This window comes from Poecilia latipinna, unplaced genomic scaffold, assembly GCF_001443285.1.
Source record: "Poecilia latipinna isolate Pla-1442-1.1 unplaced genomic scaffold, P_latipinna-1.0 Scaffold1560, whole genome shotgun sequence".
Classification (NCBI taxonomy): domain Eukaryota; kingdom Metazoa; phylum Chordata; class Actinopteri; order Cyprinodontiformes; family Poeciliidae; genus Poecilia; species Poecilia latipinna.
Genome location: NW_015114176.1, coordinates 53,846 through 80,956, shown reverse-complemented (window position 1 = coordinate 80,956; position 27,111 = coordinate 53,846). Strand labels below are relative to the sequence as shown.

At 42.2% G+C, this 27,111-nt stretch overlaps 1 protein-coding gene across 3 annotated transcripts in view; it reads left to right on the top strand.

Annotated features, from left to right (window-relative positions):
* The first annotated feature begins 11,824 nt into the window (after positions 1 to 11,824).
* Positions 11,825 to 27,111, top strand: part of zeb2a (zinc finger E-box binding homeobox 2a) — a 42,683-nt gene continuing 27,396 nt past the window's right edge. Inside the window, exons 1-2 of one of the 3 annotated variants that reach the window (XM_015058653.1) lie at positions 11,825 to 11,979; positions 12,846 to 12,933. In XM_015058653.1, the coding sequence (XP_014914139.1) occupies positions 12,873 to 12,933 (61 nt within the window). In that variant the 5' untranslated portion in view covers positions 11,825 to 11,979; positions 12,846 to 12,872. The other 2 variants (XM_015058654.1, XM_015058655.1) reach the window with 2 other exon arrangements.

Here is a 27,111-nt window from a genome sequence, read left to right as displayed (position 1 = left end):
TGTAGCATCTAAAATGGACAAATTGGAGAGTAAAAAAGAAAAACAAATATTTTACTATAAATGTACTTTGAAACAAAAGATAAATTTCATGCTAGCTCATGGGTCCTCATATATGGCCTGCCTACAGATGTGGACCCATCTTGTTTTGGAGCATGTAGGTTGCCAGTTAACATTAGGAATGACAAACATTTAGGACCAAAGGAAACCTTAAATGAGTCCTTAATGGTTAAGGTGCAATAGAGTTAGATTAAAATTTAGTTAAAATTTCTGTTAGTAAACTGGTGACATTTTTTATATGTATTGCTTAAGACCCATGTGGTAGAAGTCTAGGATAGCTGTAGGTCTCCCATGCCCACAGTGCCTGACAGAAAACCCACAGAAGGCTGTGATGGGCCCACATGGCTGTGTTTGCTGGGAAACTTAAGGCTTTATCTCACAGAGTATCACTGCTGTCAGATGTTCATAAATAACAAGCTGAACAAAGGAGAAGTTCATCACTCTGATAAAAAACACGACCTCGGGACTGTTTTCACTTCATTTCACTTAATTTCTACTCACATTTGTATCATTCAGGAAAACCAGAGAGAGAACCAGAGACACAACCGTTGGTGTCTGCCACACACTCTGGGGTATCTGATGGTTTTCCAAAAGCTGGAAGGGATAAAAAATAATCCTTCTAAATAACTGGTCTCAGTGGGAAAACCACCAACAGACAGCAACAAGAGGGCATCCTGGTAAGATCTGCCAGTCAACTGCAGTTTGGTCCATTTCTTATGACCAGATTGAAACAAAGTCCATGCAAACAAAGCTTCAGTCCATCTCTCTGTCTCATTCCACCCTAATATCACTGGTGAAGAATAAACCAGTGAAGAACTTTTTACCCTTAGGCAAAGTTTGATCCCCGACCAGAAGGGAGCTGCACACCTTCTTCTGATTGAGAACTGCAGCCTCATACTTCAAAATGAAGTTTATTTATTAAGCACCAATCCAGCACAAAACCTATTCATATTAGTCATTGCAAACAGTTGAGTCACTGACTTTGCAGCAATCCCTCATCCTGAGCAAGCATGCAGTGCCAAACCGCTGCCTTTTGACTGGAAGAACAAGGCTGAGCATAAACAACAATCTGCAGCTACTGGCTGAGGGATGAGAGGTCAGGAATAGAAACGACTCGCAGAGAGAGAGCTCAACGTCAGTAACAGGAATATCTGAAGAGTAACAGGAGAAATGTAGTCACATCATTGGCTCCAGTGCCTCGTATTTCCGCCGGACCTGGAGTTGCTGCAGCCTGGAATGCAGGAGGGAAAAGATGCTGACATAAAGTTAAGCTAATGAGACAAGAGAGAAAAAAACTCTGATTCAGATTGACTGATAAGAAATAAAAGTAAATTGAAGAATTTTAGCCACATTTAAACAATAGCACACTTAAACTTCCAGAAGTGTCATGCTTAAGTGTATTGATTGATTATGTATCAACAGAATTTTGGCTGATCATTAACGGCTGTTTACTGAGATTCTCTTTGGTTCTTGTCTCATGGTTCCTGATGTTCTCTGAAAACCGCAGAACCAAACGGTTCCCCGCCTCTGATGGAAAGTTTTTCCATGTTCCAGCTGTTCAGGTGTCCAAATCGTATCGATCTGAAACTCTCCTGTTGCATTCAGGCTGATCTCAGAAATCCACCTCCAGTGGCAGATCTTCACTGATGATCCCTGGGTGGTCTCCCGTTTCCTCCGTTTCATGTCGGGAGAAAATCAGTTGGTTTATTATTCATGCAGCAGCATTTTAATGTGATTAACTCAGAAAACAGCGGCAGCTTGTGTTCATGATTAAATCAGTTGTAAGTAGAGCTTATTAAACTGATAGGCTCCATGGTGGCGTTCCTCATCCTCCTGATGGGGGGTTTCCACTCAGGCTGCCCTGTGATGGTCAGGTGAAGCAGCCACTGTTACACCTGAGAGAGAACAAGATGTTTTTATTTGTCTAACCAGCTGTTCCCTGTGGGAATTATACACTTTAATGAAAACAGGAAGAACTGGACGGGAAGTCACATTTAGGTTGGGATGGAGACCGTGGTAAAAGGAACGATCAGGACCTTGGGTTATATCGCTGCGCTGCTGTTACAGTTTGTTCCCGCATTGATGGATGCTTTAGGCACAAGCCTGGTTTAGGTCTCGAACTTCAGCCTTTTATCTGAAACACTGAGGTTTGGTAATGAACTTTGTTCCACCTCTAGCTTTAAACTCTGTTCCTTTTAACAGATTTATGCTGTGCCTTGTAAATGTATTTTGTCAGATTGGAACTTAACAGCAATTTCTTTTACTGGGGCTTTATGTGTTCGACCAAAAACTAATGGCACATGATTGTGAAGTAGAAGGAAAATGTTTTTTAAGCATTTAAAAAAACAATAATCTGAAAAGTGTGGCATTTATTTGTTTTTAGCACTCTGTATTCTGATACTAGCATTCAGTATCAGAGTACAGATATCTTCTCTCTCCTGAGAAGAGCTCAGGAGAGAGGACGGCTATTAACTGTGCAACCCAAAAATCTGATGTTTGTGGAAGAAACATGGGAAGAAATCTCAGATCATTTAAATATATGTTCTGCTGTCACTTGTTCATAAAATTACCTTTTGTGTGTATCATCTTTGTGAAAATGTAGTGTGTTTTTTTTTCTTTTTTATGTTCATGTTGTCTAATTTATGTCATTTAAATTGTTGTTTCATCTTACATCCCCTTTTCTTCTCCCTCTAAAGGCCTTGCCTTTATCAAAGGTCCAAGTTTTAATAAGAAATTCGTTCTTACTCTGTTTTTTTTGTTTGTTTTGTTTTTTGTTTTTTTTTTGGGGGGGGGTTGCCTGGTTTGATAAATAAGTACAAAAATTCATGTCAAATCAATTGTATTTGTAGGAAAACAATTTAAATAAATAAATAAAAATTGTGAAAAAATATAAAGGAAAGCTTTTAAAGCAGTATGAACAGAATAGAATCATGATTCTTTGAGCTTAGTATTTTGTAGTAATTTGTCATATTGCTCATCATTTTTAGTTAATTCAATCTTTCAGCCTGGTGTCCTGCAAATTTTAGATTAATTCCTGATGTAACACACCTGAATTAAATGGCTGAAGTAGCTCTTAATTATACAATGAACTTCTTCAGAGTCCTGACTAATTATTTGACTCAAAAGTATTGAAGAAGAGACACATCCAAAGTTGCAGGACATGGGTGTTTAGATTAAAGCCTCATCGAAGTCCAAACCAAAATGCATCTCAGAATATGTAGAAAGACTTCAAAACTGATGTGCATCAATGTTCATGATTGCAAATTATTGAGTTTCTGGTTGCAGCATGACAGATTTTATTTGCAAAACAGACGAGGGGGTAACAAGTTTTTCAAAGGGTTTGGATCATTTGACACAGTGCAGTGTGAAAGTGAAGCACTCCAGCTGAAAATGTAAACAAATATTGGTCCCTAATCAAACCAGGTATGAAGACATTCTTAGTATAATTGAGAATATTTGACCTGGTTTGGGTAATTTAGGTTTGACTACTTTAGATTGTCCCCATTATTCATGTTGTGTGGTTTTAGGTTTCTGAAGTTCAGATGTGCTCACCTGACTCCGACTGCAGTCAGAGAAACATGACCAGATCATCGTTCCATGTGTGGGACTCTGAGGTCAAACGAGTGTAGCAGAGGTGGAGCTCGTCCCCCTAAAGAGTCAGTCCCCTGTTTTCTTGGGTTTTATTGCCTCATTCATTGTGTTTGACCAGAGGCGCTCTAGAATTAGCAGAGCTATGCGTGTCTGTCATGTTCAGTCACTAAAGACCAGACGCCATCTGAATCACAGTTCCCTGAGGCCAGGCCCGGCCCTGGCAGGACAAAAGAGCCGTCTGTTGAGGGTGTCCCCCTGCTTCAGACGTGGCCGGGGGTCCTCAGCTCTGCTCCCCATTAGCATATCAACTTGGATTTGGGGGTTTTGTGAGTCTGTAAACAAAGTTTCCAGCAGGAGCGGGAATAATGTCGCTACTGTACGCCAGATGTGAACAATGCAGCGCTGCGTAAAGGAATGTATGAGTGCCTCCACACAAAAGGCCTCATTCTGTCATACTGCAGGTCCTGCATTATTTTTAGACCGCCGACTGACTGCAGATCCACCATAAAGTCTCTTTGATAGGCCTTCGTTGTCGTGTGACCTCAGGTATCATACAGACAATCCAGTAACTGATCTCAGTTCTTCTCACTGATTTCTCCCTCTGGTCATCTTTGTTCTCAGAAAAGATTTTATCTGCTTCATCCAGTTAACTATGATTTCACACAGTTTAGCTCCAGACCAACGAGAAAAAAGCACCCATAGGAATCTAATTCCCTATTTGTTCTCCTCTTTCTCTTATCATTATCTGCCTCATTAATTTTTCCTGTGAGCTAAAACTGGAGGCATGAATGTCTCCACTCATGGAGGTTAGTGTCTTCGCTGGTATTGCATGCACTGACTACTAGAACTAACTGGATGAACAATTTATGTTTTCTCGTTGGCCCAGTGGGGGCTGGTCCAGGAAGAACCAGCATGACCCAGGAAATCAAAGCAGGTGATCAGACCAGAGTATCTACAGTTCATACAGTTCAGGCATCATTAAGGGAGAGTGTTTTATGTCTGCTTCAATACACCTGAATCAAAAAACTGTGAGAGTCACAAGATTTTGACTCTGTTATCTAGAGAAAGGCTGTCCAAAGTCAGTGTCCTAATAGCATCCTGCATGTTCTAGTTTCCTCCATAGTGGTAATTATTACGTCTTCAGCATGTCGATGTTCTACAGAGGCCTGGTGTATTGAAACAGGGAGACAACTAAAACTTGAGGACAAACGTTGGACTCTACTGATCTGCAAAGATGGACAAGGGATGGCTTTTTATAAGTGAAAACATCTCCCAGTGGAACTAATACTTTTTATCGATATTTTGCTGTGACGTTACTTGTAAGTTCATTTTGTCTTATTTCAAGTGTGCAAAGATATTTGCACTAGAAGCTAGTCCAAAAAACTTGGTAAGGATCCACAGAGATTGATTCAACATGACGATGTGGAGCTGTGGTTCCCAACCTGGGGTGATGCACATTTAGGAGACATCTCTTCACTTTAAGGCCAATAAGACTGTTGAGATGTTTTGTACATATTATAAGTGAAACACCAAATGACCAAAAAGAACCATTAAACTTCAATTGCATCATATGCTGCTTTCACATATACATATACCTGCTATGAATCTGTTTGTGGAAATAAAAGCAATAAAAAATAAAATAAAACAGGCATTCTCTGAACTCATTCACATTTCACAGTGAGTTCCTGAGTCAAACATTAAGAACAAACTGAAGTGAAGAGTTGGACACATGTGCCAAGGTTGGCTGGCTTTACTAAATCTGCTTCTCTCAACATAAATGTCATCGTTTGTGATGAGCTCAAAAGTGAGAACGCCTCAGACGTCCAGCTTTACCTCAGGTGCAGAGCGTCCCGGGTCTAATTCAAAGCCTCAGAGGATTGGGGTAAGATGGCTCCCTCGTCCTTTTGTTCCTCCGTGAAGGATCTGCTCCTCTTCATGTTGTGGTGTGTATCCTCTGATCTTGTCACATGAATGATCCTGTGACTACTTGCTTCCTTTTTACCACCATCAACAAGTCATGCTAATTAGTGGTTTTGGTGAAGAAGCATGAAGCCCCAGGAGGGAAAGGTTGGCACACAAAGACCTGTTGTCCCCCATGCTGCGTGTCTGCCAGGACCGGGACACAGTCTGTCCTGGACTGAGACACATAAAAAAGGTTTACAACGTGGAATCTGAACCAACAGCACAAGCTCCAATGAAACGCTGGACTGGAGGGAGCCAGGAGCTGCCAGTAGTTTATTTATTAAGGAATAAAGGATCTAATAAAACAGGAGGTCAATCTTTCCGTAAGACATCTACAACATCCATGTGAAAATATTAGAACCTAAATTAATTGTGTTACTTCAAAGTCACCTCTACAATGTTCCTGAAACCTTTTTATGCTCAATATGAAATGCAGAGTTACTTTGATTGGTCCACTTGTTAAAGATGTGCACAAACCTTAAGATATTTGCAGCAGCAAAATCTCTAGTGGCAATAAACAAAATTAATCTTCTGGTTGTTCAGATTTTACTTTTGTAAAAACAATCATTGCCATAAATCAACAAATATTTTGTTCAGTACTAAGAATTAGAATTAGTTGAACTTTTGCATTTCATGGAAAACCATTCATGAATACTTGTATTGCTTTCCAAGCTGAACTTGCCTCTGCCAATATGGCGGACACACTGACATTTGTTTCTGTTCTGTAACCAATACAGTGATTTCTGTTCTATTTTGATGGAGACAACCAGGCATAAAGCTTAAAAGCCACACCTTCATATCCGGAGCTCCTATTAGCCTAAACGCTCCTCACCAGATGAAGTCACATGCTGACATCAGACGCAGACAGACTTCCCTTTGATGGGGAAATTTCACGGTGATTTAATATCAGGACTTCATATGTCATCAGCAGCACAATAACTTTTACATCTGTGCTTTATAAATAACATTTTCAATTTACATGAACATGGACGGTCACATGACCTCTCTGACCTTTCACCCCCCCGCCCCTCCCTTCTGCCCTGTAGGTGACTCCTCCCCTCCACTTTGGTTAATGATGGAGCAGTGATGGAGCCTGAGGCAGATCAGCGACTGCAGCACAAAGACGAGGCAGAAGACAGGACGCTGCGGGTCTGTCCGAGGGTTTCTGACTATAACTGTGTGTTACTGAGTGTGTGTCAGGGTGGGAGCGGGGTTTGTGGGGGGGAGCAGTGTTCCTCCCTGAGCTCTGGACGATGAAGCCCAACATTGTGCAGCCTTTACAATGGTCACACTGTCGACACCATGCGTCTAATTCAATTAGCCTGGAGACGGTGCATAAATTCCCCCAGAATTCCTCTGATGAGCCTGTGTTAGCCTCCAGAGTGGGGGGGTGAGCAGTCTGAGCGCGCTCAGTAACCTGTCACACACAATGAGGAGCCAGTCAGTCAGAGGACGGCCTGTCGACTGCCAGGGCTGGGCTTCATCCTTCAAGATCACAGAGACGACCGACACGAGGGAAACCTCGACACGCACTGTGACGTCTGGAGCCCAGAGGAAACACTCGGAAAACCTTTGACATGTGGAAAATACCAAAGAGACAATGAGCCAATAGCTGGTTTATTTACCCTGTGGAACTTGTTCAGAATAAATGAATGCAGTGAACTGGTTTAATCGAATCGGACAAACTCATTGTATGAAAAACCTGATGAACTGATTCATTTATCATTTTCTACCTTAACTTAACCTGATAACTGATTCGAAATAACTTGATGAACTGCTTTTACATAACCTTATAAAGTGATTCAATATATGAAATAAACTGGTTTACTATTAATGTCCGGAACGGGTTTGAATAAACGTAGATTAGTCTGTATGACTAAATGATCTAATAAACAAGTTTAATATAACTCTAATGTGTTCAGAATAACCTGGTGAACTAATTAATGCACAATTATGAACTGGTTCAGAGTGACCTAATGAACTGCTTTAATGCAACCTGGTGAGCTTGTTCAAAAAACCTGAAGAACTGTTTCAGAATAATTGAAAAAACTGAATTTTTCAGTTATTCTGAAAAAGTGAACTGGTTCAGAAAGACCTAATGAACTTGTTTACTCTAGTCTGTTGAACTGGTTCAGAATAACTAGATAAACTGGTTTAATGCACTCGTTTGAACTAGTCCAGAAAGGCTGACTGAACTGGTTTAATATATCCTGGTGAACTTTTATGTGATAACTGGATGAATAAAGCCAGTTGAAGTTCTTTAAAAGCTTCTGTTGTCCTGAATCTGTTTCTATGGTTTGCAGGATGTTTTTCATTCACACTTTAGCTTAATGGATCACAGATAGCACACAGAACACGACCTGCTGGGTTTTTGTCTGTAGCTACCTGCAGGCTCTGGGCTCTCTGCCAGCTGCACTTCCTTCTCCTCAGTCTTCAGCTCATAAAACTGTCAGGATGCTCGTACTCACCATGACCTCTGACCCCATTAAACTCCCATCATTTCCCTGTTTCACCCTCTGTGTTCCTGCTGCAGCTGGGACGTCTGGAGCTGCAGTCGGAGCAACAGCGCAGGCAGAACGTGAAGCTGCGGTGGAGTTTCCCTGCTGAAGCTTTCAGCTGTTTGATGAGCTGTTGGTTTTCTCTGACCCAGAGTTTTCTGTCTTATGTGCAAACAGAGGAACCAGAGAACATCTGTCAGAGGGGCTACGGCTCTGGGAGAACCTCTACTTACAAACCAGACAGCTGACTGGTTCACAATATCAGAGGAAACAGTTTAATCCAACCATCACCACCGGAATAAACATCTGAATCCTGCAGATGTGCAAAAACCAGAGAATTCACATCTGTGGAGGTTATCATCTGTCTGTTCGTCTGTCCGTCCATCCATCCATCCATCCATCCATCCATCCATCCATCCATCCATCCATCCATCCATCTATCTATCTATCTTGGACAGATCTACTGATGTTACTGTTTCTTCACTTATTTCCCCACACCTGGAGTCTCACTTACAAAATCTATGAGGTCAGTGAGTTTCTATTGTGACATCAGCCTTTAACTCTGCAGCTCCTGTTGGTGAAATGACTTTTCTTAAGTCAAGTGAAGTTTGACCTTTTAGTCTGAGATGTGTGAAACGCTCCCAGCTGTTGGGACACCTTGTGGCATGGTGAAATGAGGTAACTGCGATGAACTTCCTCATTCAGCCAACCTCACCTGTGAGAAGTTGCTGACCACTTTGTCTTGTGAAACGCTCTGACTTGTGAAACGACTTCCTGTTGATGGAGATAAGAGCTGCTTCAGAAAGAGAACAAACTTACTGCAGGCCATCTGTTCAAGCACATCCCTGATCTTTTGCAGCTTACCTGATAAGAATCTTAGTCTGAAGTGATTTAATTTGTTTCCATCTTCATCCTTTTGGAGTTACAGCTCCATCAGTAAAACTTTCTGTCAGCTGATGTTTGTGTGAAGGTTCTGATGCTCTGCAGGAGACACAACATGTCACCAGAACAACCTGTATGAAGCGTAAAATTCCTCCCAGGCGCCGTTTAACAGCCATGAAGGATCAAACCGCCCACTCAGACTGTTCTCAGATCAGCACCTGGACCATAATCTGCCGTCTGACTCCCACAGACTCCGATTATCACCTGGAGTCACCTGATCAGAGGCGGTTATCAGCCGTCTGCAGGAGCACCTCCACAGTGTGGAGCAGGAGCATCAGAGAGCTGACGAAACTGTTCGGGTGGAAACTCCAACATGTGGAGCAAACATGCTGCAGAATTTCAAGTTCACTGTTAGGGTCAGAGCGAGTCAGGTGGATCAGCCTGGAGGACGTTTCAATCTGAAACATCTTGGATCAGATTGAAAGTGTGAAAACATCAGCAGACAGCTGATTGGTCACAACAAGTCACATGAGTCAGGCTGAGTTCTCCTGTCTTACCCTTTGACCTTCAGAGGTCAGCTTTGGTGGCAGGATAATGTTTCCTGTCAGAGCATTCTTCAGTTCCTTCCTGAGTTTCAAGTTGACTTGAATCGGTGCTGTGAGAGTGAAGACGTGTTGGGATGAAACCAGGAATTTCACATGGAGTGTTTGTGTCAGACAGCACAGGAAACTCCTCCACAGCTCACTGCTACTTCCTGCTCTGAGTTTCCAATACACACTTTTAATGTTTGTTCCAATTCAGTGTGAACTGAAGGTTTTGGGTGACACTGAATAGTTCAGTGTCACCCAATACAGTTGAATCCAAATCAGTTCAGTCAAATAGAGTTCATTTATTTCAGTTCATTTCAGCTTAAACGAGTTCAGTTCAAGTAATTTTAAACCAGTTAAACTAAACTCAGTTCACTTTAATTCAGTTCAGTTTCTCTGGTCTCATGCATTTTAATTCTGTCCAGAGTTATTCCAATTATGGTTATTTCAGTTTGTTTTAGTTTAATCCAGTTTTCTTCAGTTCATGTCAGTTCCCTTCAATTTGATGCAGTTCAAATATTTTTAGATCAGTAAAATTAAATTAAGTTTAATTAAGTTTTGTCCCATCCAGTGCATTTTAGTTCAGTCCATTAAAGTTATTTTAGTTCATTTGAGTTTAACTCAGGTTGTTTTGGTTCATTTCTGTTCTGTTAATTTGAATCTATTTGAGCTCAGTTTCTCCCACCTCTGTCCAGTGAAATTCAAAAGCTGCTGACCTGGAAAAATGTAGTGAATCTTAAGCTATTTAACCTCCAGATGGAAGCGCTGTTGTAAGTAAAATAAAAAGGATTTTGAAGCATTTTGAGGTCTTCACAGAAGCGTTGTTGTATGGAGAGCTGAAACGGTTACTTATCGTAACGTAGAGGCTGTTATCTGTGGGATGCAGAAAATCATTGAAGCACTAGCCAGGAAACATGCAGGTATCCTCCCATCAGATCCAGTTTGGGAGCCGCTGTCACTCATCAGAACTCCACAGGAAGCAGAGGGTCTTTATCAACCTGCACGCGCCACCACAGGGCTAAATTTATTCTGTAACTCTGACAGCACATCGGTCCAAATACTCTGATATGGACAGAATTTTCTGCTGCCAAACACCAGCAAGCAGAAATCCAGTCAGGTCTGGAGAATTTAATATTTGTTCTCCATTACCATCAGTTACCTGTTCAACACCTGCTTTCAACGACGTGTTCACCTGTTTCTGACTGAACTCCCTGCAGCTGCACCCAGCTGAGGACAGATGTTCTGCCCTCTCTGTCAACGTGATGGGAGCACTTACACTGTGATTAGTGTAATACTCCTTTAAACCCCCACTCTGACCCATAAACACCCCTAATACCACCATAAACCCCCCACAGCTCAGATTAAGGTAAAACCAGACAGTCACATGACCTCAGAAATGTCACATGACCTCCTTCAGGTGTTCAGCTCTGGCTGTGAGTCAGCAGAGCCATCAAGGCTGAATCCAGCTGACTGCAGCCTCAGGCCTGGAGGCCCAAAGCTGTTACGCTGATCAAACTCTATCGATCACCACAGGAGGAATTTTTCTCTTTTTAGCAAAAGGTTGAATATATAAATTAAAAAAATAAGAAAAAAAATTCTTAATACAAATTTAGCTCCTCTTAATTTCACATTAATGCTGTTTAATATTATGTTGTAGGAATAATAATAATAATAATAATAATAATAATAATAATAATAATAATAATAATAATAATAATAATAATAATAATATGAAATTTAAGAAAAATAGATGTTTCTTCAATATTATGCATTTCCTGTGTGATTAAAATATGTACATGTATCATTCATTTTATTAATAATAATAATAATAATAATAATAATAATAATAATAATAATAATAATAATAATAATAATAATAATAGATTATTTAAATTAAGTAGATTGTTGTATAATGTTATGTTTTTTTATGTAATGTTATTTGACAATTTTAGAAATTATTAATTTCCTATTGTTATGGATGAAAAATATTTTCCTTTGATGTTTTCTGACATTCCCATCAATGCTGTTTACATGTGACTCATTATCTCAGATGCCTCTGCGCATGCTCCACCTGACAAGGTGAGACGCTTCACCTGTTCAGGTAACATCCTGTGAGCCAATCAGGTGCAGCCTTCAGGTATGGAGCAGAGACCGGAGCGCGTGAGCAGACAAGCTGATCAATTATCCCTCCGCGTGAAGATAGGTGGCGCGTGCGGCCACGAGTTCTCGCGGCTGTTTATGAGGCAGAAAGACGCGGTGACAGGCGGCGGGAGGCGGCACACGGAGCGGACCAACCTGCAGTCCGGACTCGCGGTCCAGACCCGGACTGAGAGACCTGGCCGGACCCGTCCGGACTCACCCAGACCCGGCTGGACTTTTTGATTCCGCAGCAGGAAACAGCGGTAAGAAGAACCCTCCGCTGCTCTTCATCCTCTCTGCTCCGCTGCTCACAGTTTACTCCGCGCAGCCAATCAGAGCGCAGCACTTACCTGCACGGCCCTACCTGCGGACAGGTGAGAGGAGAGCCTCCAGGTGGGACGGAGGGATGAGTGGAAGAAGGGATGGATTAAAGAATGGATGAGTGGACCGGTATGTGACAGACTGTGTGACCGAGGTGCCGCTCTGTTTGCTGGGCTTAGACCTGCCTTAATTCCCGCAGCGGATGGATGTATGTATGTATGTATGTATGGATGAGTGAATAGATGGATGAATTAATGGATGGATGGATGAATAGATGGATGGATGGATGGATGGATGGATGGATGGAACGAAGGATGGATGGATGAAAGTGAAGCAGCAGAAATATTCCTATTAAAAGCGCAGCTGATTCCAGATCAGCAGGCCTGAATGTTGCTGTTATATAAGCAGAAAATATTCAAAGATGACATCTATACTTTTATTGATGAGTGATTGGAGATGCCTGACAGATCAACAAGTTAGTTGTTGGGTGTAGTTCGGTGAGGAGGTGGAACAGGGAGTGTGTGAGTGTCTGTGTGTGTTTGTATGGGAGTGTGTGTGTGTGTGTGTGTGAGCGTGTGTGTGTGTGTCCCCTCCTCCTGTCAGACCAGCAGAGACGCTCCTCATCAGAGATCAGGCTGACGGGGACGCGGCTCGGTGCGCGCTCTCCAGCCAACAAAGTGTTGACAAAGTCCGCAGAGTGCGGGGCGCCTCCGTGGGAGTGGATCGGGAGTTCTGGGAGTGGATCAGGAGTTCTGGGACTCGGACCCGGTCTGGGACTGACTGTGTGTGTGTCTGTGCCGTTGTTCAGGCAGCAGGAGGACCGGGACAGCCGGAGATGATGGCCCAGAGTCCCCGATGGAAGAGGCGCAAGCAGCTCAACCCCCGCAGAAAGAGCGGTAAGACCGCACACACACATACACCGCAACTCCGCTACAAGTGTTACAGACTGCAGAAAGTTTGGAGCGGGACGCTGCGGGGAGGGGACCGTTACTCGGAGCTCCGCATGCGGGTCACCGCGTGTCCGGGGAGCCGCTCGTCACTCTGTGACTCAGAGTTTGTTTGTTTCTTAGAGGGAGTTCCCGTTTTTCCTTAGAGTTAAAAAAGTATATATATTTATATATATATAATTACTAATGGTGAATGGAACTAGATACAGAATCTGTTCTGTTTAACACAATGAACTGGAACAGACGCTTTATAATCTGGACAGGTGCAGATAAAAATGTAGGTTTTTTTCAATGTAAAAAAGAATTAGAAATGAAAATATAAAATAAAACTCTTAGTTACATTAGTCAAGGCGTGAAGTGTAGATCAGCCCTTATGAAAGAAAAACACAAAAACTGCACATCATCAGAGGCTTGGATTTTTATTTTTTGTCTTTATTTTCATAGTCAGACACATTCAAGGGGTAATCCGTTTGGTTAAAGGAAAACATATACTCTGTTGGTTCTGACTTCTTCTCATTTGATTTATTTAAATTTTACCCATTTAAATTAAACTCACAGTTTTAAATTTTATCATTTTCACTCAGTTTTTTTTTTTTTTACAGTTTTTGGTTCTTGTTTTTATGTGACTTTGTGCGTTAGGGTTCCTGCGGGTCCCCCTCCCTCCGGGTGTCTTTGAACGTCTCATGGCGTCTCAGTCAGCTGCAGATCTAACTTTTGGGGGTTGGAGGGGTCAGGGGATCTGTGGCCTTCTCCACCTCTGGAGGTCTCATCCAGCTGTGTGGCTGCAGCTGTTTGTTAAAGTCTGTTGTTTTCTGCTGGAGCGCCGATGCTGGCTGTCTGAATGCGTGTGTGTGTGTGTGTGTGTGTGTGTGTGTGTGTCACATGTTGTTCAGGCTGCAAAATAATTTTGTGCTTGTTATCCATAACTGCCATGTCTGGAATAAATGTAGTCTTAAATCACATTTTCTTTTTTATAGTTATAATAAATACATTACTACATTTGATTTATAGATTTATAATAGGATATATTTCTGTGTTTATATTATTTGTTCGTATGAAGCAGGACGGAACTGAAATAGTTTAAACTGAAATTAAACTATTTCAGTTTAATTTAGACATTAAATTAAACTGAAATAGATGGAAAATCTGAAATGTAAAAAGAAAAACTCTTCTTTTTACATTTTGATTTGACTTCTTGCATCAGATTGAAACAAACTTTCACTTGTTGACTCGGTTTGGATTGATGGTTCCTAAGAAGCGGACCGTTTTGCTCAGGTTGATCGGGTTCTTCTTGCTGGAGGCCGTCATGGGTGGGACTGCTTACAGTCCGGATGGTTCTGTGTGTGTGTTGTCAGTGTCTGTGTGTGATGCAGTTCGATGGTTCCCTCAGAGTGGACTGGAGGCTTTCCATCAGAACCAGAACCACAGCTGTCAGTGGAGCTGCAGGGAGTGAGCTGATTCATTCAGGATGAAATCAGGATCCTGTCTCTGCCACAGCTCAGTGTCTCTCTGTCAGCTATCAGCTCGGATCAAACCTGTTGGGTTTTTGTCTTCCTTTTCATCTCGACGGTTCTGTTCTTCTGACGTTCTACCCCAGTGGTGTCCAAACTCTTTAGTGTGGGGGCCAAAAACATCAAGTTGAATTTTTCTGTCTTCTTCTTTTTAATAACAAAAACAAATGTTAGTTTTTACGTTTTTATTTGCTAAAAAAAAACAATAACCACTGCACAAAATCTTAATAAAAACTAGCAGAGCACTTGGATTCCGGTTCACAAGTGATGTATAATTATTGTAGAATATAAAAAAAAAAACAGCAAACCACATTCTACATTTTTCAGGTCGATCGTCTTTTTCTAACTTTGTTTTAGTTTTATCAGCAATAATAACAGAATATGCCTCACTTCTGCTTTCTGTTGCTAAGTTTATTCATGCTTTGTGCCCAGGTCTGCATTTTTGTATGTTGGTTCATATAAATTAAATTAAACTGAAAGCAAAAACCTGGATGAATAGCTCATACTGCACCTTAAATTTTTAATGATTACGTCTTGAACATCCTGGCATCAGTGAAATATTAAAACTTAGGTTATTCTTGACTTGTGATCAAAGGCCGCCCAAAGTTGTTCTGATGGCTGCAAAAGGCCCCCAGGCCCTCACTTTGGCCACTCCAACAACACAAAATCTTACCAAATATGTTTAGTCTAGTTTCTGGTGCAAATACGTTAGTACATTTGAAATAAGACAAAACTATTTTACAAGTGACGTTTTAGAAAGATATGGGAGCTTGTTTTAAGTCAATAATTCATTTTTGATAACAAAAAAATACTAGTTCCACCGGCAGATTATTTTACTTCTGACAAAACAATTTCCCCATGTTATAAGTGAAATAACCTACCAATGGAACTAGTAGTTTTTCATCAATATTAAGGAATTATTTACTTAAAACAAGTAACTTGCTGAGAAGGTACTTGTAAGTTAGTTTTGTCATATTTCAAGATAATTGCATGAGAAACTTGACCAAAAATACTTACAGTCTATGCCATGGCCACATTTGTTCATGTAATTGTTTATGTCTTATTTTAGTTTCCAACAATTAAGAGGGAGATGGAGGTGCCTCTGATTGACAGCAGCCTGTTTGACAGTATGTGTCAGTCGACCCCAACTTCCCTCTAATTTCGCTTCATTAAATCAGACTGATGATGGAAGGAAACTGACTGATTATCATGTGACAGGAGCTACCAGGAGCTCTTTTCAAGCTGACAGCGGCTCTGTGCACATTGACAGGAGTTTCATGGAAGCTGACTCTCGCTGACAGAAGGCCTGTTCACGTTGACACACTAACTGCCTCACACTCCATGCTGGTAGAAACTCTTGTGTGTGTTGACCTGAGTTTGGTATTGTTCCCACCTTTCAGCTGTGCTTCTGTCTTGTCCCTTCAGTCTGATTCTGGACATCTATGCATCTTTAAAATGTCTTAAACTCATTTATCTAAAATAAGGCTGTGAAATGTCTTAAATTTGTTAAAGAAAATGTAAGTTGGCCTTAAATATGTTAATTACATTTCTCAAATTTTGTATCAGGACTATCTAATCATGTTGGCTTTATGTTGATGAACTTTTCTATCAGGCAAAAGCTTGTGTTGTGTGCAGATATCTTCATTAGATGTGTTCTGTGACTGACGGTGGTTAAAGCCACCGGTAACTAGTTGCTAATACTTGCTAGCTAACGAGCCAAATGCCATGTGAGAAACACGTAGCTGCTTCCAAGAGCCACAAAAAGACCCCAGAAATTTCTGTTTTGGTCCCCTGTATTTCTTCTGTTCATCTCTGTTGTGATATAGGTCTTAAATTGTACTCATAATGGTCTTCAATAGGTCTTAAAAAGTCTTAAATTTGAGTTGGTGAAACCTGCATGAACCCTGTGATTGGCAGAAGAAGCTGTGTCATGTCAGGATGGGATTTTCAGCTTGATGTTTGGTCCAAATTGATTCTATCACTTAACTTTGAACTTGGTTAATTTCACTCCAGGATCTGTAACTGTCTGAATTTTGGGTTCTGGTGAGCAGAACCATGTTAAAGTAACATGACGGGGGCCTTTTTATGGTTTTCTGATGAAGCGGTTTAAAAGCAGGTCGGAGCTGCTGCTCTCTGACCCGAATGTCTTTCATATCTGCCCCCCTCCCTCAGTAAATACCCCCTCCCTGAGGGCAGAACAAAGAAAGCAGCTCCTCCGCTCCTCCTTAATCACCATTCAGAGGCTGCGAGCGCCGCCGGGGACGCTCAGCTCGCCGCCATCCCAGATGAAAGGAGCTGCAGAAAAGGAACTGAGCGCAGAGAGGAGGAGGTGAAGAAGCGAGGCAGGAGGAGGCGCGGCGGCGGCGGCCTTCGCGGAGCTCCTCCTCCCGGGCGGCAGACACTTCGATCAGAAACTAAAAACTTCCTGAAAGTTTGTTTTTAAATGAGAAAATTTCCTAAAAACTGCCTTCCGTCTGCAGCTTCGCTACTTCTCCTCACTCCTCACTTTCATTTGGATTTCAGTTCATTTGCTGCTGCTTGTTTTTAGTATTTTTTTAATACATAATGTTTCCAAATCCGGAGCTTCGCTGTGTAAGAGGCCCCTGGGGGCCCCTGGCTGTTCTGTTTCTTTACAGGTCAGGAATCAAGTCTAAAATGCAGCATGTGATATGAATTCTTAATTTTTCAGCCCCGCCCCCCATGAAAGCTTTTATTGTGAAGAAAAGCAGATTATCTTTATTCACCTTTATCCCCCCAGCACCTCCTGTCAGACTCCCCTCGGCCCCCTCCTGCTCGACTTAGGCAGATTTACTTCAGCAAACACCTCTGGTTGGACAGCAGAGGAGGAACCGGGGCCCCGCTTTCAGAAGAAGGGCCCTTTGTTAACAACAGGAAGCCTGCTTAATGCAGCCCCCCCCCCCCACCCCCCCCCCCCCCAAAATAAAGGCATGGTGACATCACAGTCACATGACGGAGGGTCACTCACATAGATGAACCTTCATCCTGATTTGGATGAAAGTGTGATACGGTGGGATGATGATGTTTGTGAGGGTCAGAGGTCAGGATGGCTGTGGCATCATTGTGTGTCAGGTGACAGAATCAGCATCCTACCAGTCCCTGACCTCTAACCTCTGGTTGAGGACACCAGTTAGATGTGATGAAACACTTTGTTTCCTGTTGATCGGCAGCAGAAACAAGAAGTGGTTGAACCAGGTTCAGATTTAACCTGATAACAGAGTTGGGTTGTGTGGCATAGATCAGACGTTTTGGGCTCAAGTTACCAGGTCAGGCTTTTCAGAATAAGTGTGAACACTCAGCTGTGCCACATATCTGATTTTATTTTAAAGTCAGATTTGAGCCACTACCGTATGTGATCCTGAATCCAACTAGTATCCGATCTTTTTGAATGTGATTCCAGTGGGAACAACCACACAGGTTTTGTCACTTTCCATTTGTCATAGTTGTGAATGGTGAGAGGTGTTGGTACAATACAAAAACATAAAATCCTAATTTCTAGTTCAAATATCTTAGTACACTAAATATAAGAGAAATAACTTACAAGTAACATTTTAGGAAGCTATCGGCACTCGTTTAAGTCAGTAATTTCTCAATATATATGAAACAGTACTAGCTATCCTGACAGATTATTTCACTTATAACTAGTATTTTTTATATATATTTTATAAGGCCATACTTGGACTTCTTTCATATTTGTTGACTTACGCAATTGAAAATTCACCAAAGGATGTTTTTTTCATTGTGGGAATTTACTTTTACTTTTGGAGCCTAAACTCCAAATTGAATTTGGAAATAAGCCTTTTCAGTTTTCTGCTCCATCCTATTGGAGGCGGTTGCAGAAATACATGGACCGAAAGGCGCTGCTGTCACTGAATGTTTGTAAGAGAGTCTTTCAAGATTTTGAGAAGAAATCATCTGTTTGCAAATGTTTTAACTGAGGAATCTTTTAATTAAATACGGTGTTAACTTTTTATGTTTTGCTCTGAATATTCTGTAATCTCTGCATGCCAGTCTTGGACAGAATTCTCTTGCAGAAGACACTTTTTAATCTTTAATTTTCTAGTGAAATAAGCTAATAATAATAATGTTGACCATGCAAAAAAAAAAAAAAAATCAGATTTCAGAATAAATTAGATTTATTCTAATTTATTCTGAATTAGAATAATTCAGAATATTATTCTATTTTTGGGACCCGTCTCCAGAGAAGACGTAGGCCCCTCCCTAACAGGAGAGGTGCATTTGATTGGCTGAGCTCCTGCTCCTGCTGAGCTCCTGCTTCGTTCACATTCTGCAATGTGAACGAAGCCATCTCTGAGCAGACAGGATTTAGTTTTGTTTCCAGTTCTGGTGTGTGAATTGGACAGCAATTAGAAAAAATACAGAAAACTTTTCCTTTCTCTAAGAAGGAATCCTGAGATCGTCTCCGGACCGTTCTGATTTTGTTTTTATTTTAACGGAACAGTTTGGACTTGATCCAACAAATACTAATTTGTCTGAGAGTTATTGACTTGGTAAACACCCACACTCTCCATCACTCACTGACTTTCACATCTGTCCTGTGTCTTTATTCTTCCGTGCATTAAACCATATTAGGACCCCCCCACCCACTGCCGCCACCTTTATTCCTCGGAAAGCATGTCTTCTTCTCTTTTCTTGTGAAAGCAGCTCGTCTCTGAGTCACCAATGTTCCTCCACCTCCCATCTTACCTCGGTATTTGATGTTGTTGCAGTAAAACTCTGTTGTTTCTCATATTTTCAAGGTGACTGACACACGCTCACTTTCACTGAACCATGCATATTTTGTTCATCAGCGCGCCCGGAGCCGACTGGTGACATTTTGTTGCCGTTAGCCTAAACAGGCTTCATCAAGGTCAGAGCGGAGGTGCATCAGGGCAGAAAGATAACACACACACACACTGTAGCACACACACACTGTACCAGACAATAAAGCACACCATCACACACTCTCGGGTCACAGCAGAGGCACATCAGCATGGAGAGATAAGACACACTTAAACAGTCAGAAACCGTTAGAGAACAACACACACACACACACCCCCCCCCCCCCACACACACACACACACACACACACACACACACACATTTAGGAGCAGGTGGTGGGGTCAGATTAAAACAGAAAGCTTCGTAGATGAACCTCAAGAGAAATTGTTTGTCTAAACAGCTTCTAAACTGAGCTGTTTAATTTCCATCAGCTCATTAATGTCTTCACTTTCTTCTGGATTCTGATTCACATCACCTGAGTGTGTCCTAACTTATTTGGGACCCGTCTCCAGAGAAGACAACCTGTTCAGTCCGTAGGCCCCGCCCTAACAGGAGAGGTGCATTTGATTGGCTGAGCTCCTGCGGCAAGGTCACACACATGGAACAATCTATAACGGATGGCTGGATTAAGGTGTCATGACATCTGTGTGTCCAGACCAACACTGTACGCCTGAATAACCTCCCCCCTCCCCACACCGGCACCCCCAGGCTCCGCCCACCTCTGCTGGGATGGTCCTGGGTCCACCTCCAAGTCCTTCGCAGGTTATCGTCGGGGCGATTGATGGAAACCAACAATAACTGGGCTGATTGACCGGATATTAGGCATATAATGAGCTGAAGGGGTTATTATTGTTCTGGTACTGGGATGCTGTTGGACTGGGGTTATGGGTTCCTCATATAGGTCCAATAATGTGCCTGTTATAGGCTCTACTTGGACTGGATCTGGCCTGGCTATAGGTTCTTATTGGCCTGGTACTGGCCTGGTTCTGGGATAGGTATTGGGCTGCTACTGGGGTATGACACTGGCTGGACTCTTGTCTGGGTTTGGATTCTTATTTTTCTTGTTTTGGTGCTGTTCGTCAAGGTTTTTAATTGCTCTAATGCTGGACTTGTTTCAGATCTTCTGGGTTTTTATTATATTGGTTCTAGTGTAGTTTTACTAACTGGTCGGATATTGATCTGGTGTTTGGTGCATCAGATCCAGCAACAGCTACTGGGCTGGCACAGTTGTAGTTCTGGGTTATATTGGGTTTGGTACTGAGATGTAGTTGAACTGGTGACAGCTGGCTTGTTCTGGTGCTGGGTGGTGTGTGATCTGGTACTGGTCCAGATCTGGATATTGATAGTTGTGGGTTTTATTAGTCTGATAAAGTTCAGGATTGTTCTTTTCCTGAGCTCTTTAACTCTGACAACCAGTGAAATTAAAGACATCTGAGTGTTGAAGACATGTCTCACTGTGGGTCAGTTGATGTTTGAATGTTTTCATTTGAGATTTTGTCTGCACAAGTGTTTTTATGCTGTCGAACATTTGCTTTGACGATTAAAAACTTTTCTTTTGTTTCTCCGGGAGTTTGCATCTCATGGAGGACTTTGTTCACGTTACCTCTGTCCACTTGGACTCGCAGTGTAACCTCCTCAGGCCAGATCAGATCAGTTTCTCTCATCACTTGCTGGTCACAGATCTGCCAATTAAAGTAATGAGGCAGAGGAGCGCCTCTCGGTGCGACCCGGTCGCCTCAGGGAGAGTCCTGCTGGACTGACCTCACAGTATGAAGGTATCAGAGCTGACACTCCTGTCAGAGCTGCTCGCACTGTCCGGTCTGAAGGAAACGTCTCCGCTATGATGACCACGAACAAACGAGAGTCCAGAGACGATGAGAGGAGGGAAGCTTAATGTGAGGAAGCTCACAGGTTCTTGATCAACTCAAGTTTAGGAGGAATTTACTGATAGGAAGAACTGCAGATGAGCCATTAGGTCAACTTTTACTAAAACTAGTTTAAATGATTTCAAAGAAACATATCACGCACACTTTGTTGAGTTACGTTGAACAGTTGATTTTAAAAATGATAATCATTGAAAATATATCAGATTTTGATGCCTGTGCACCTCAGCAGTGTTTCCTTCACTCTGGGTTCCCACGGTGATGAGCACCTTTCAGCTGTGAGAAGTCTCGTGCATCGCCTCTGAGCCTCACAGCCGTGTTTGCTGTGGGATTACCAGACTTTGTGAGATTGTTTTGGGCGGGGGTGTAAAGGTAGTCATGGGAAGGGCCCCCTGTTGGCCAGGAATGCCGGTCAGGTCAGGGGGGGCAGCCGGGGGAGGCGGGGGACACTCGGAGACGGGGCAGGTGCTTTGTAAGTCCCGTCAACCTTCAAAGAGGCAGCAGAGCTGAAAAGGTTAGCAAAGGACAATAATCCCCCTCCCTGGCTAAAAAATACCCCCCCTCCTTCGGCCTGCAGCCTGACAGACGCTTTCTGCTTTTGTCCCACTGCTTCATTTCAGCTGAACACACTCATGCGTCACTCTGTCACAGACTAAAAACTGACCAAATGATGGAGAACTGACCGAACACTCATCAGAGACCGAGAGTCTGTTTCCATCCTCTGTTGTAGACTGAGAGTCTGGGCAAATGATTCATCAGAGGGTGAAAAACTCACCCAGTGCTCCATCAGAGACAGAGAAACTCATCACAGCCTGGAAAACTAACAAGGTACTGTGTTACAGAAGGAGTAGCTGACCAAATGCTTCAACAGGCAATTAAAAAGATCCCCAAAGACTGAAAAACCCACTGCATACTGAAAACAGACTCGGTTCTCCAAACTGCAAAACAGCTCGACTGTTTCATCAGATACTGCAAATCTGACCAACCTCCCATCAGAAATGATAAAAATCACAAACCCTTCCATCAAAAGCTGAAAAACTGACTGATTACTCAGTCACAGACAGAATAACTAACTAAACACTCTTCAGAGACAGGAAAACTGACCCAGTGACCCATCAGAAATGACAAAAATAACACCAGTTCTCCACCACAGGTTGGCAAACAAACACAGGATCGAAAGCAAAACTACCTGGACATCCATGATGGAAAACTGACCCATTTGAGACTTAGTGTGCATTCACACCAGCCCTGTTTGGTGCTCTTTAACCAAACTCTTGTTTATTTGTCTAGAAAGTCCAGTCGAAGTCTGATGAGGGCTGAAAAGGCAAATTCTGGTCCAGCTAAAAATGTAGTTTCAGTTTGTTTGAAGTGAACTCTGGTGCAATTTTAATGCATATGTGAACGCCGAACGGACAGGAGAACAACCCAAAAGCAGGCAGCAGACTGACGCGCAGGGCCTTTTGGGTTAATACAACAAAACAAAAGTGCAAGTGTAGTGTTAGCGGGAAAAATGCTTTGCAGTGTTTTGCCAAAGATTGCAAACATACAACCACTAAAATCTGATGCTACTGCATTTTTATTTACGCTTTATAAACAAGGAAGTTGTACACAACTCAGAAATCACTAATTTATTTTCTAAGTTTCGGAGTGGGTAACTGAGTTTTTTAAAGGCTTTGGTTCATTTGACAGCACAGTGTGAAAGACAAGGGCACCAGATGAAAATGGAACAAATGTTTCAGCCAGTCGAACCGAGTCTACCGGACCATCTGGTATGAAAACGTCCCAAAAAATTGACCTCAAACTCTACGAGTTGTAAAATGAACAAACTAACCAACCTGCCATCAGTCTAAGAAAACAGGTTTTGATATGACATTTCAGTCCAAATGATTCCCTAACCCTCATAATAGAGGTCCTTCTTTACCATCCTGATTGGTTTTTCATCAAACTATCATCCAAAGGAACTCAAACGTTCTCTGATGTCAGATGTTTCAGTCGTAAAGTGAAGCAGTAGAAACTTCCTGTAGCTCCTGGGTTTGGGGACCGGGGGGTCAAACTTCTCTGGGACGGTGATGTGGGGCTGCCGGTTTCGTCATGGGACCCGAGGTGTCCTCTTTTGTGCGCCCTGTCAAACATGGTTAACATGCAGCCATTTATCTGCTGAAGACCCCCTCCCCTGGTGAACAATGGCCTGGCCCGACGGCAGTGGGAGGAGGGCGGGAAGGGAGGGGGCTTCGGTCGCCCCTCTGGTCCCTCTTCGTGCCGACGCTCGTGGTTGTTCTAAGACGAAGTGGCTCAGAATCCACTTTCTGACAAGCCATAAATGTGTTGGAGTGAGCATGCTCCAACCAGGCCACCGCTTTGACCCGCTGTTCCTATTAAAACCTGAACCAAAGCAAAAGAAAAACGCAAAGAAAAGGCCTTGCTCAGTTCAGTTCATGTCATAGAAACTCTTACAGTTGTGAGTTCAGATGAAAAGCACCACATTGAGCCCAGATTTGTTTGAATGCTTTTTACTCTGGATAATATTCCAGACGGCCCTTCCTTCTAATCCTTCATGTGGCGAGAGCAACAGCTGACAGAAGCCTGTTTTCACTCCATCATCTGTGCAACACATATTTCCATGCACAGTTGTTGTCCATTATTGTTGTTTCACCATGAACTGAAGAGTGTCTACTCTATTGGTTTAATGAAACTTACTGATTTCTCTGATGTTAGTCATGGAAACAACTGGAGGAAAAACAAATGGTGTTTTTATCGGTGTTAATCTTTTTGTTGATGAAACTATGCTTTCAGCCTTTCTTCAACAAGAGATCAAGGAGTTCTGCAAAACAAAACCGTACCATGTATTTTTAGTCTCTAGTAAAAAAATCTTAGAACACTTGAAATTAGACAAAATTAACTTACAAGTAATTTTTCAACAAGGTAAAGTAGCTTGTTTTAAGTCAACAATTCCTTAATATTGATGAAAAAGTACTAGCTCATACTTATAGGAAAAATGTCTTGTTATAAGTCAAAATATCTGCTTTTGGAACTTGTAGCTCATCAATATTAGGGAAATATTTAAAAAAGCTCCGGAGTCTTGCTGAAAAGTTACTTGCAACTAATTTTAGGTGTACTTAGAAAGTTGCAGTACCAGAAATACTTGGTAAGGTTTTGTGTTTTTGCAGTCTGGTTTTATGTTGTGGTAAAAGCCTTATTGGAACATTTTGTTTCCAGAAGTCTGATGTCCCCCGGGTTGACCCGTGCCTTAAAACGCAGCAGAATGTTTCTAGTGAAGCTGCTGATACGAGATAAATCATGTCAGTCGTCTCCAGATCTGCAGCCTGATGTTATTTGGTTTGTTTGCTTGGCAGAGCGTTTGGCTGTGTAGGCTGAGGTGGCGAGCGCAGGCGCAGCGGCTTCCTCTCGCTGCTCTGCAGTGGTTCTAATGTGGCACATAAAACCCCAGCTTTGATATCGCCTGCTCCAATAAGCCCCTTCAGCCTGCCAGCACCTGCCAGCGGGGAGGTATGCATTCATCTGGCCCCTAACAGGATTATGCTGCTCTGTAATTGATTCATTTGCAGTGAGGGGAGGTGACAGTGCTTTGGAAATGAGAGTTTAGGTAACAGGCGCCCCAGAATTCAGCCGACTGCATGTGTCAATTTTATTACATCAGTCCAGATGAACTTGAAAGGCCGGCTTTGTGCGTGCTCAGAGGGAACAGAGTCAATAGGCCTCATTGATGTGAGTGTGTGTCTGTGTGTGTTCTTTCTTCTCCCACGGCCCCCTGGGTGTGTGTGTTTACTGTATGCTGCATTTTATGAGTGTGTGTCTGTGTTGTGATCAGTTTTGGGTCGGTGGGAGCGATCGATGTGACACACATGCTAAAGTCTGGATGTGTTCACACATGAATGGCGGTACGACAGTGATGATCTGACAGGAAAACAGGCGTAACCGGGTCGATCAATACCTCACTGTGTTAAAGGCCAAATCCAGTCTGTCAGACTGTAGGTTAAATAATATCTTAATTTGTTAACATGGATCACATAAATCCTTCTGCACACTTCAAAACATTTGCTTTATTTTCCCCACATGGATTATGTTGCACACATGAGTCAGATGTGAGTCTATTTGGGTCTATGGCTTCCATATATCATCTGAATGCCACAATATCTTTTAAAAAAATCCCTTCTATCCCATTTAGACAATTAAATCACACATAATGAAAAACTTATTTTAGTGCAGCAGACATGCACCAAATGCTTGTGTTTAAAATATCTCTGTAAAGGCTGAATACCATGTTGTTTACAGTGGTTCACTACGTCATCCCTGTTTGTTTGTAGCCTTTGTTTGAGATGAGTCAATGTTAAGTCTGTCGTCCTTATTTAGACTTCTATATTTAATCTATGTTTAGACGAAGCAAAACTGCTAAATAAAGAAAGAACCATGGTAAATTTTGAAATACATATTTGTACTGTCCTGGTGAGAGAAAACAGGATCTCCTTTATTCTGAAATGTCACTAAATATTCAAGTTGAACAGGCTGAACACAAGACCCCTCCTCATTATCATCAAAGACAACTTCCCGGACGTTTACATAAAAATAAATCTGCAAATTGTTTTTTGCAAGAATCGTCATTTCTAGATGCATTTACTACATTCTCATACGGTGGCAGTGCCTCTGTGTATTTAAAGCAAATGATCAATTCGATATAGCAGCAACAAAAACCAAGACTGGAATTAAACCGTCTTGAAGTGATATATGATTATTATGAAGCTCATCCAGTAAAGTTGTTGTGTTTATAGCTGACAGTTCCTGAGTTTGAGGCCAGCTCACTCTGTTCTTTTTCTTTTGCTTGTTCATCTCGGTTAAAACAGGCCTACATTTTGATGTCTAATAAATGTCTAAAAACACACTAAGGAGACTTTAATTTCTTTGGAAGATTTGCGTGTTGCTTAGGTGTATTTTGAGAAAAAAAAAAAAAATGGCTCCCCAGGCAATCTTAATATTTACAGCCTTTGTGCTGAGTCGCATTCAGTTTTCAGTGCTCTCCTTGTGCAAACTACATTAACAGCCTTTTCTCTGTTAGAAACTTTATACAAAGTCTTCCCTGTTTATAGTTCTGTTGCTAAGCTATGCTAATTTTTTCATATTATGTTTGAGGACTCTAGACTGATCTTACTTGTTTACAGTGTTCTCGCACAGATTTGCTGATGGTCTTCACTGTTGCTGATTTTCACAGCATTACTTCATAGTAATATTTAAGAGATATACATATTTAGAGTTTTCTTTGACATTTGGTGTTTGTGCTTACCAGTGCCAACAGTTTCACATTTTTCAAATGAATGATGCTAAGCTATGCTAACTGGTTTTCCAGCTTTATGTTCTTTCTGTTTATAGTATTTTTGTAACATCACCTGAACATTACATTGATAATCTTTGTGCTAAGCTATGCTCATAACTGATTGTGTTCAGCTTAAGGTGCAGATATTGCATGTTACTGGGAGTCTGACCAGTTGTCATGAAAACCAGTTCACCTGAAAGTAATGGTCCCACCAGACCAGGCCCCGTTTCATGCCCATCTTAATGAGCCTGGGAAAAGTTCCCCTGCTCCCGTGGGGCAGAACTAGATGACCCAGTGGACACAGTGTGCCCTGGGGGGTCGGGGAGGGGGCGTCTTCACGTCGTCCCTCCTTTGTCCGCATGTCTGGAAAGCTGAATGTGAGGCACGGTGATTTATGACTGAGCCCAAGAAGCTGCAGTGGAGAAGACGGCCGCCTGTCCCCGTTTCTCTTGACGCGCCGCAATCCTCTTTGCTCCCAAAATCTGGGTTAAATGCAAATTGATCCAAGCGATACCAGACAATAATTACCGTCCGACTTATGTGTGCATGCAGCAGAGCAGAAGAGAATTCAATAAGACCTGGATGTGTCTGCACTGTAGCCCCCGTC